Source organism: Lynx rufus, unplaced genomic scaffold, assembly GCF_022079265.1.
Source record: "Lynx rufus isolate CCGP_SWC_20201006 ecotype Redwood Valley unplaced genomic scaffold, mLynRuf1.p SCAF_16, whole genome shotgun sequence".
Lineage (NCBI taxonomy): Eukaryota > Metazoa > Chordata > Mammalia > Carnivora > Felidae > Lynx > Lynx rufus.
Window position 1 is genome coordinate 2,820,163 of NW_025814830.1, and position 11,038 is coordinate 2,831,200.

The 11,038-nt window shown below is 55.9% G+C and overlaps 1 protein-coding gene across 2 annotated transcripts; it reads right to left on the bottom strand.

The window, feature by feature from the left end:
- Nucleotides 1-987: 987 nt before the first annotated feature.
- SPACA6 (sperm acrosome associated 6) lies at nucleotides 988-10,806 on the bottom strand. Of its 2 annotated transcripts, XM_047077528.1 has the most exons (9): nucleotides 10,372-10,806; nucleotides 9,810-9,887; nucleotides 3,654-3,722; nucleotides 2,955-2,978; nucleotides 2,531-2,608; nucleotides 2,302-2,411; nucleotides 1,711-1,867; nucleotides 1,421-1,631; nucleotides 988-1,092 (listed from the first exon to the last, which is right to left on the bottom strand). In XM_047077528.1, exons 1-9 carry the CDS (start codon nucleotides 10,583-10,585, stop codon nucleotides 1,059-1,061), a joined length of 975 nt encoding a protein of 324 aa, XP_046933484.1. In that variant the 5' UTR covers nucleotides 10,586-10,806; the 3' UTR covers nucleotides 988-1,058. The 2 variants fall into 2 exon arrangements, 1 of the variants encoding a protein (XP_046933484.1); XR_006961765.1 differs by lacking the exons at nucleotides 988-1,092; nucleotides 1,421-1,631; nucleotides 1,711-1,867; ... (2 more) ...; nucleotides 9,810-9,887; nucleotides 10,372-10,806 and having other exon boundaries at nucleotides 2,059-2,411; nucleotides 2,499-2,586.
- Nucleotides 10,807-11,038: the final 232 nt, after the last annotated feature.

The following is an 11,038-nucleotide window of genomic DNA, read 5'->3' on the forward strand; positions in this document are numbered from 1 at the left end:
ATACAGTGCCAGGCACACAGAGCTGTCGTGGGGATTAAATAGGTTAATACGTGTAAAGGCTTTTCAGAGGAAACCCTAACTGGGTTAACTAGCCATGTAACAAGGTCCTGGAGAGAGTGACAAGAATCACGACAAACGCAAGGAATAAGCAAAGGCCAAACGAACTGCAGGGTAGAAAGATCAAGGAACTGGATTCTGTCCCAATGGCAATAGGGAGCCACTGAAGGCTTTTGAGCCGGAGTAACCTGATCTGACACACTTATGTTTTTAACTTTATTTATTTTAAGAGAGCATGAACAGGGGAAAGGAGCAGAGAGGGAGAGGGAATCCCAAGCAGCCTCCATGCTGTCAGCACAGGGCCTGATGTAGGGCTCGATCCCATGAACTGTGAGATCATGACCTGAGCCGAAATCCAGCGCTGGACCCTTAACGGACTAAGCCACCCAGGCGCCCCTGATCTGACATACATTAAAATATTACTCCGGCTGCTATGTGGAAGACGGACTGCAGCGGGGCAAGGCCGAGTCGAGGCAGGGGGGCGAGTGGGGATGCTGCTGCAGTCATCCAGGCAAGAGATGATGGTGACTGGGACCACAGAGAGAGGGCAGCCGCACAAGATGTTTAGGAGTTAAAAAGGCTCAGGCATGAAAACCGGAGAGGAGGAGGAAGTAAACTTAGGTTTCTGGGGGAGCAGCTGGGTGGACGGGGGCACCTTTAGCAGGAAAGCCTCAGGGAGGCACGGGCTTTCAAGGAGACATCAAGGACTCTATTTGAGGGTGTCTTCTGCAGGCTGCAATGTCAGAGAGACTGCCAGAAATCCTGGGAAGGGTCTGGGCTTGCACCTAAAGCCCTCAGCACAGGCCCTTGCACTGTGACAACTCTACATACTCCCGTCATTAGGAGCCTATCCGCCTGAACGTATCTGGGGTACGCTGCCTCTCCTGCTACCTGCGACGGTACTGACCACCTTCAAAGATGGAAAGAATCTAGAGAGCGGAAAGACATTCTTTATTTTAGGGATGAAAACAGGACAAGGAAGTAAGAAAAAGATACCTTTGTTAGTTGCCCTTGAAGTACCATCGAAAGAATACCCTGGGGAAACAAGGAGGCATTTTGTGTTGGGGGGCAGGGTTGGGGATGAGATACTGGGGTCCGGGAAGCCTGAGTCCCAAAGGTGGATAAGGCCTGAACTCTTGGATCTGAGGGAGGAGGGGGCCGTGGACCTGGACTTATGGGTCTGAGGGAGGAGGGGCTGGAAGCCTAGATTCCTGGGTCTGAGGGAGAAGGGGCTGGAGGTCTGGACTCCCGGGTCTGAGGGAGGAGGTGGATGGTGGCCTGGACTCCTGGGTACGAGGGTGCCGGACACTCAGGTCTGAGGAAGGAGAGCGGATGCTGGCACTCCAGGGTCCCGGGGACTCACCACACCATAAGGGTCGCACTGGCTGATGCTACGGCTGCGAGGGCCGCGAGCAGGCACTGGTTGCCCGGCGTCAGAGCCTCGGGCCTGGCCAGCAGCTCGCCCAGGCTTGGCCTCCATGGTTCCAACGTCTCCGTCTCCTTCGGCGCCCAGCGCAGCGCTTTCCGAAAGGAGACCTGGAGCTCGATCTCCCCACGCGGGGGCGCACTGGTCACTGCGGGGGCGAGCACGTCGGTCGGGCGCGCTCCCGGCGCCCCGCGCAGCCCCGCCCCCTCGCGCAGCCCCGCGCGCACCGTTAAGAAAAAAGTAGAGCCGCGCCACTGGGCGCTGGTCGTGCAGGATGGAGCAAGAGAAGGTCCCGCTGTGCGTGGGCTGCACCGGCCGGATCCGCGCCAGGTATCCTTGGGCCCGCGGGATGTCTCGGAAGTAGGACTGGTCCTGCGTCCGGAGCTAAAGGACGCTCGGGCTGAGGCGGTGGGAGGAGCGGAGCCCTGCCCTACTTTGGGTCAGGTTCCCCCTGCAAGCGTCTCGCCAAACCAGAACGTTCGAGTCCCGACCCCGAACTAGACCACGCCTTCTCGAGCCTTGGCCCCACCCCTCATCCCTTATTAGCGGACCTTCCCCCCACCCCCCCTCCCGCCTCCACGCATAACCCCGCCTCCTGGGCGCCGTACTCACTCTCCGGCCCTAAACCCTTCCTGACACGTAAGCCACCCTCCTGAGCCTTGACTCCATTTCTAAATCCTGGGACCGTCTCCTTGCACAAAACGTGCATCTAGACCGAGCTCCCTCGAGTCCCACCCCCCTGAGTCCTGACCCCCGCATCCTCTAGAGAAGCATAACCCGCCTCCTAAACCCTTCGCGTTGGCCCCGCTCCGACTCACACCTCCTCCTGCGAACTTCCAGGAATAGGTGATTTCCTCCTTAGGCAGTTGGAAGTTCACAGTGCAGGAGAACTTAGCCTGCTGACCCCGAGTCACCGTCAAGTCCTGAACTGAAGACATGTCCGCGTCACCACCCGGGCCCGCCCCCGTGCGGCCGCTTCCCTTCCCGGCTCAGCTCTAGTTTCTCCAGTTCGTACCGTTTCTTCTCCTTCCAGGCCCCGCCTCTCACCTGGGCAGTCCAGCGGGAAGTTGCAGGCCTTGGAGTAGCACCCGTAGCAGAGGAAACGCCGGGCGACATCCTGGAACCCTGTGGGACCGAAGCGTGCACCTGGGCTCCGTCTGCGTTCCCCAGCCAGGGTCCCTTTGGCCACCTTAAGGTCTGTTAAGCCTCCGGGCTCTATCGGCCAGACAGGCCCTGGGCACCGCCTTCCCTGCGCTCACTGGCTGACTCGCCACACTCTCCGGCCTCTAGGACTCCTATTGGCTTGTTTTTGCTTTCAGGCCCGACTTATATGAGGTTTGTGAGCAATACCTGGTTTTATTACTTTTCTCCAGGGCTCTTATTGGCCTCCTTCGGACCCGACGCCCACCCAGGTTTCGATCCCGACCACCTCCCTGCCCCCTCAATTCTGAGCTTTGAATGAGGTGCTTACCGCAGGGAGGGACGCAGGCCTGGGCTGTGGAGAGAGAGGAGACATAACTACCTTGGAGGGCCTGGAAGTGCCCATCTGGAGCTCCCATAGGGGATGTTTACTGGGCCAGATGCTTTCCTCCTACGGGGCGGGGCCAGGCCTGCCGCGGCCCACCTAGGGGGCGGAGCCAGGCCTGCCGCGGGCGATCCAGGGGCGAGGCCTGATCTGCCACCGCCCACCTAGGGGGCGGGGCCAGGCCTGCAGCATTCCAGTAACATCAGGCCCAGGCATGCTGTTTCTAAGGGCGCTGGGCGGACCCCAGTGTGTTCCACTGAGGGAGCGGGGCTAGACCCCGGGCGATTGTTTTAGGGACGGCCTAACTAGCGGGCTCAGAGTAGAGGTGTTGGCTAGGCTAGAATTCCCCCACTGAGGGGGTCCACTTGGAAAGGAAATGTCAGAGTGCGCCGACAGATCCAGGGAGAGGCCCAGGCCAATCTGGGACGGAACCATCCCAAGAAGGGGTCCCAGCTGGAGAGGAAACCTTCCACCGAAGCGGGGACCACATCCAGAGTGGTCCTGGCAGGGGGAGAGGCTGTGTCAGGAGTGACCCACCGAGGGCAGCGGCTCAGAGGGACTGGGCAGAAGGGAGAGTATGGCTGGCTCAGGAATTTTCTAATCGTGTGTGTCGCGCCTAAGGGAAGGAACTGGAGCCTCTTTTACCTCCTTTAAGCTTCATAATGACCTTCCGCATTTTCTCGGCAGCATCAGGGAAAGCAACGTTAAAGGAGCCTGGAGAATGGAGGGGGGGGGGGCCTTGTAGTAAAGACCCTTCCCTTCCTCAGCCCCTCCCCGTCCCTACGTGTCTAGTATATACTGCACCCCCTCTTCTCACCTCCTCCCACCCTGTCTACCTGGAAGCCTGACGGATCCCCAGATGTCCTTCCATCTGCCCCAGGACTATCTCTCCAATGGAACCCCTCTGCATCCTGTGTTGATCTTATTGAGGGGGAAGGGGAAGATAAAGATCGAATTCCTCACCAAGTCCTACTACCCCTACATGGTCTGACTAGTTTCCTCTGGCTCTCTATTCCATCGTGCCCACCTATCATTTCCCCTAGTGTGAAAACAACCATATTCTCTAGCACCTCAGGGCCTTTGCACATGCTGGCTTCTGTTTCTAACACATCTTTCCCCCTACTCCTACCCATCCTTCATCTCCGACCTCATGTCGTCTCCTGCGAGGTTTTCCCTGACCACAGATCTAATCCAGTTCCCTATTTTTGTCTCCCGAAGTGTTCCATTCATTCCATTTAGAGTTCTCAGTTTAGAATGATATGTATTTATATAATTTATTTTAAAAATTGTAATGTTTATTTTTGAGATAGAGAGCACAAGCAGGGAAGGGGCAGAGAGGGAGACACAGAATCTGAAGCAGGCTCCAGGCTTCGAGCTGTCAGCACAGAGCCCGATGTGGGGCTCAGAATCACAAGCCGCGAGATCATGACCTAAGCTGAAATCGGACACTTAACCGACTGAGCCACCCAGGTGCCCCCTTACATAATTTATATATACAGCAATCATGTAAGTGTGTACACTTAAGTTCGTAAACACATCGTTCTTCGTTCTTCAGTGCCGTATCCCCAGAACCCAGGGGAGGGCCCTGAGTCTTAGTAAGTATGTGTAGAATGAATTCCAGGATCCAGCTGGAATGGCGACCACAACCGGTGGCCTGTGGCTCCAGTCCATCTCTTGCATGTGTTATATTTGGACTGGAATTTGTTTTTAAAAATTAACCAGTTGCCAGCATGTAAAATTTGGGAAAGTCACATAAAACGTTTGGCATTTCTTTTAAAACATTTGGAAGAGGTGCAACACAGAGGTTGTGTTTTTGTGAGGGGGCAAGTAACAGCTTAGAGGCGGCTACCTGCTCTACACAGGGCATGCACCTGACCCTCCTCTGTGGTCTCCAGTCTCTGTTCGTTCCTACCCCCCTTTTACGCTTTCTTTCTCCGTCCTCGTGGGTGTTGGCAGTTTTGACCCTTGCAGGGGCCTCCCAACTGTAAGGTTTTGTGGCTTTTCCCAAAGTGAACGGCTGGATGGTGGATTGGCGATTGGTGGAGATGGCTTCGGAAATTAGAAATGTGGCAGGTGTTATGGACTGAATTGTATGCAGTCTTCCCAAATTCGTATGCGGAAGTCCTAACCCCGAGTACCTCAGACTGTGACTGTACTTGGAGGTACAGCCTTGAAGAGGTCATTAAGTTAAAATTATGTCATCAGGGTAGACCCTGATCCAGCATGACTGATGGCACTGTAAGAGGAGGAAAGCTAGACACAGACACACAAAGGGAAGAGCGTGTGAAGACACAGCAAAAGAGAAGATGGCCATCTACAAGCCAAAGGGAGAGGCCTCAGAAGGACCCAGCCCTGCTCACCCTGATGCCTTGATCTTGGGACTTCTAGCCTCCAGAATTGTGAACAAATACCTTTCGGTTGTTTAAGCAACTCAGTTTACGGCACTTTGTTATAGCAACCCCAGCAAGCTAACACACAGGGATTGCTAGTTGCCTCCAAATGTCTCTTTAGTAACATCACACTGCATTTCAGCTGGGAAAGCACCCCCGGCCCCGCCAACCACCCAGCTAAAAGGCTAGATTTCTCAACAGCCCTTGCAGCTTGTAGCTGCAGTCATGTGACCCAGTTGTGGTCATATAACCAAGTTCATAGGACATAGTCTTAAAAGAGACATAGCACATTTTATCAATCCTTCCCTTTTCTCCATTTTGCTGCCTGAAGTTTGGATGGATGGCCGGAGCTCTAGCAGTCATGTAGAACCACGAAGATAAGGGCTCCACCCTAGGATGGTAAAGCAGGCAGCCGGAAGGGGTTTGGGTCCCCAAGAAGATGAAATGGTGCTGCCGTACTGAAGTGCCTACCTCAAGACTTCTTTTACACGGGAGAAATAAACTTCTAGCTTGCTTAAGCCGTTGCACATTCCTCTGTGACTTTTTTTTTTTTTTTAAGTAGGCTTCATGCCCAGCGCAGAGCCCAGCGCGGGGCTTGAACTCACAATCCTGAGATCGAGACCTCAGCTGAAGTCAAGAGTCAGACGCTTAACCAACCCAGCCACCCAGGGGCCCTGTTCCTCTGTGATTTAAGACCATATAAAAATGGAAGATATTGGCAAGTGTGGCTGATGTGGTGATCTTTGGGTATAAATTGGAGAGAGGGGGCACTGAAGCCAGGAAGTGGGTTCAGAATGAGGGGTCAAGGACTTAGGTGTCTCTCCTTGGTCACAGGGCAGATGTGTGGTCTGGAGACGGCAGGATGATCAGGAGGATGTGGTCAGAGTGGGGTGCTCAAATGAGAGGCCAGGATGTTGGAGTCGTCATCCAAGGAATATCTTTGGGCCAAACCAAGTGACTCACAGGGAGGATGAGTGTGGGATATACCAAGTGAGCCATGCCCAGGGTATGTGTGCGTGCTGTATCGATCGAGTAAATCATGGGAATAAAACAGGGATAGAGTGAAATGTCCAGAGGCAGAGGGGTGGAGGTTGTCTCAAGTGAGCCACAAGGGGGCGTGGGTAGATGTTGTAAAGTCTCCCCAAAAGAGGTGCATGTAAAAAAAAAAGTGCGTATCTGTAGGAACTTCAACTGTTTCAGACCATCCGGGTTTGAGTCCCGGCTCATCCATCTGTTATGGGTGTTGGGAGTTTTGACCCTTGCAAGGGCCTCCAAACTGTAAGGTTTTGTGGCTTTTCCCAAAGTAACGGCTGCATGGTGGATTGGCGATTGGTGGAGATGGCTTTGGAAATTAGAAATGTCACAGCTGAGACATCCATTTCCAGCCCTCTTCCTTACGTGACCCTGGCCAAATATTTAACTTTCCTGATCCCCAGTTTGCAAGACGGGGACAATATCAGCGCCTGCCTCTTAGGGCTGGGGTGGAGGGCGGGGGCGAGATTTAATGCCATACAATATAAAGGGCGTCCCCATGCCAAACGATGTGCCATTTAATGGCCGCGTGACAGAATGTCTGTAAGCGCTTCGGATGGCACACGGTGAGTGTTACGGACGGGTCAGCTGCTCGTATCGACCACCTCCAGGTTTGAGATGGGGAAACCGAGGCACAGAGAAGTTAGGAAGGTGGCCCGAGGTCACACAGCTAGACTTCAACCCAGGTGGTTGAGCTCCATGACCTGTGGCATACCTCCCTTCTCTACACCATGCCGTCCACTCCCTGGTTTTTATACGCAAACAGGATCACCTGCCACCACGGAGAGCCTCTCGGAGTCAGCGTGTCCATCTCTTGGGTCCTCCGTCCCGGAGACCTGGAGCTGCCCTTCCCATCCCCCTCACCCTGCACACACCCAATCCAGCATCTCCTGGGTCCGTCCAGGACAGAAAGTCCAGCTGGGCCCCAGCTTCCCCATCTAGAAAATGGGGCCACAAAACCCCACCTCACAGGGCCGGTATGGAGATGTCCTTGAGGAGGATAATTAACGTGTGTAACCGCAGACACGGCCCCTCCCATGTATGGGGCACGTTTGGCACGGTCACATCCTTGACCTTCCTAATCTTCCATGCTCAGGCCCAACCCTCGTCTTGGCCCACCTGGCCCACTACAGCTGGTCCAAACACCGCTGACCTTCTCAGTGGTTGCCCTGCTTTTGCCCTTGGCCTGCATGGCCTCAGTCAGATATCGTCTCTTTCTTTCTCCCTGAAATCCTCCAGTGTGGCTCCCGCCTCGAGAGCAAAAGCTGAAGTCAGTTCAAGGGCCCACAAGAACGGTTCTCAAAGTGTGTTCCTGGAGCATCACCTGGGAACTTGTTGGAAATGTGCGCTTCCTGGCCCTGCCTCAGACCTACTGGTCCGAAATGGAGGGTGGGGCCCAGGTGTCTGCATTTTAACCGGCTCCCGGGTGATTCTGACATCCACGGGAGCTTGACAACCACTGGCCTACGAGGTCCTACAGGATGTGGTTCTTCGAAGCCTCTGATTTCTTCTCTCGCTTTTTCCCTCCGCTCCAGCCCCTTGTGCTGGCTCTTCCCCCAGATTATCTGCATGGCTCTGTCACCTCATGCACATCTTTGCTCAGCCGCGTCTTCTAATTTGCAACTCCCCTGACCAACCTACGTGACATAATCACCCCACGGGGCGCCTGGGGGGCTCAGTCGGTTGGGTATCCGACTTTGGTTCAGGTCATGATCTCGCGGTTCGTGAGTTCGAGCCCTGTGTCGGGCTCTGTGCTGACAGCTCGGAGCCTGGAGCCTGCTTCAGACTCTGTGTCTCCCCCTCTCTCTGCCCCTCCCCTGGTCGTGCTCTGTCTCTCTCTCCCTCCAAAATAAATAAAAACATTAACATTTTTTTTTTTAATAGTCATCTCATGGGGCACCCTGTTCCCTTTCTGTCCTCTGTTCCCCTCCATATCCTGGATTACCAACTGACACACTATAGTATTTCACTGATTACATTTATTGTCTGTGCCTCCCACCGCCCCCAATACAAGCAACCTGAGGGCTAGTGGTTTGGAGTTCTGATCACAGCTATGTCCTCAGTGTTGTTTCCGGCACATTCAGTAGAAACTTGTCGCTTATGTTGCACCAGCTTCTCCCGGCCTCCGGTCTGTCCCCCACACAACCCCAGAGGATCTTGCTACGCCCAGAGCTGAGCCTGCCCTTTCCCCACTCATAGCCCTGCTCCTTCAGGACAGTCTCCAGTCTCCCTGACCTTGCAGCTAAACCCTGGACGCATGTGTCTAGCTGCCTCCTGGATGTCTCCTGCGTCCCTCACGGTCACTACATCCTAGCCCAGCTCACCACCTACTCCCACTCCTGCTCTTTTGCCCGGACTCCCCGTCTCCAGGGATGACCCAGCCCCCACCCTCGCGTGGGGACCCCGGGTGCTGTCCGTTATCCTGCAACTCCCCGAACAGCCCATCAGACCCACCCCCTGTCCCTCTTGCTCTGGACTCTCATCTGCGCCCGTGTCCTCTCCCGCACCGTCACAGCCCTTCCCCGGCTCAGGCCTCCCAGCCTCCACTGTCTCCCCACTCCAGTCTGTCCCACACACAGCTCTAGGGGGAGATCTTTTACGTGCAGAACGGGACTCGTTCCTGCTCTTTTCAGAAACTTCTGTGAGGAGGTGGTCTACGTGGGGAGAAAAGGTGTTTTCTGGAGTCCTGAGCCCCTCCCCCCACCCCAGCTCTGAGTTGCCCAGGCCTCTCTTTGGGGTTTGGGGGTCTGTAGCTGAAGTCTTCTCCACGCTCACCCCCTCCCCAGACACCCCCTGGGTGGACGGGAACCTCCCCATCTTTCAGGGTCGTTGTCAGAAAGCTTGGTGGGCAAGAGCAGAAAACAAAGGCCTAACTGCAGATGTAGAAACAAACCCTGAGCCCTGGACCCCCAGCTGGCCAGTTCATGCCGCAAACAGCGCTCAGGCCTCCCTCCTCCCTCCCACCCTCAAGGTCTGTCTGGTCGGGAGGCTTCTTCCGCTCACCACGCTGCACGGCCGTCAGGGAAGCAAAGCAATTGTCCCATCTCACAGGTGGGTGGGCTGAGACCCTGAGGGAGGCAGCAACACATCCAGAACCTCACAGCCAGGAAGAGGGGGAGCCACACAGCCAGGTGGCTCGGAACTCATGTCTGCCTGCTCCCGACTGGGCTTCAGACTCGAGGTCATTTCTGCACTATTCTTTGACCTCCCTGCCAGCATCCGGCCGTCCCTTCTTCCCGACAGATAATCAAGCTCACTCAGCCTATGGCACCGCCTCAGGATCTGCCACATTTGCCCCCCGCGCCCCGCCCCGCACACACACATCTACCTCTTGGGGGCTTCCGACCCACATCCGCCAGACCATCCCCACCCCACTCACCCTGGGCGGCAGCTATCTCCTGGAGAGAGTGGGTCATCTGGGTGAAGGCGTCATGCAGATGGCTTCTGTCATCGTAGTCTGGGAGTAAGGGCGGAGGGCAGAGGCTGGGAAAAGCAGTCCCCTCAACACCACGTCCGAAGTGTGGAGATTCTCTGTCTCTCTAAGATACCTTCTGTCTCCGAGTCTCTGTCCACCCCCCCCCCACCGCCACTGCTATCCTGCCCTGTCTGAGTCTATCCCCCCATCTCTCTCCTCCCTTGAGTCTGTCCCCCTACACCTCTATTCTCCTCCTCTCTGAGTCTGTCCCCCATCTCTGTTCCCCCCGTCTATCCCCCCATCTCTATCCTCTCCTGAGTCTGTCCTCCATGTCTATACTATCCCCTTCTGAGTCTGTCCCCCCAAATGTCTGTCCTCCCCCGAGTCTGTCCCTCACTCTCCATCCTGCTCTAAGTCTGCCCCCACCATCCCCTCTCTGTGTGAATCCCAGTGGTTCTCAAGGCACTCGGGGCCCTCCCTGCACATACCCCCCAGGACCCCGGAGGAGAGTGGCAGGTCTCCTCACTGATTTCAATGTCGGCGAGGTCCGCAAAGGCGCTGCTGAATGCCTCCTGACACTTCTCCAGCTCGGGGCCCTGTATACCAGCAAATATCTGGCAGATGCGGGTGCGTTCCTTATAGGATGTGAAGCAGATCAGACAGGCCCAGGCGGGGGCCCTGAAGACCGTGAGGGCCACCAGGGCACACGGGACAGCGCTGTCTTGGGCCAGCAGGGCCATAGCGAAGGGTCTAGGCCCCGGGCAGAAGCTGGTGACCTTTGTGAGGTCACCATGGTGGGGGGGAGGGGCACGTGGTCTAGGGTCAGAGGTCGGATTTCTGTGGCTGGCCAAACGTCAAGCTCTGGGTTTTCCAGGAGAAAGGGTGTGAGCGGTCAGGGGTCAGGTGGGCAATCCCCAGGCTTGTGGTTGGTCCGGACGCCAGGCTCCCAAGAACCTCACCTGTGACCCTGGATGTCCTCACAGGTTAAAGGGTCTCAGGGACCCAGAGGCCGGCAGTGTGGCGTGGGGTGGCCTGACAGGCGCTGGCGTGGGGTGGGGGTGTGGGGTCAGAGTGGAGATGGCACAGAGATACTGTGAGATCCCGAGAGACAGGAGCTGAGACACGGAGGGATGCCAGAAAACACAGTAAGAGAGAGATGAAGACAGAGTCTGAGAGGCCGCTGTGCAGACACA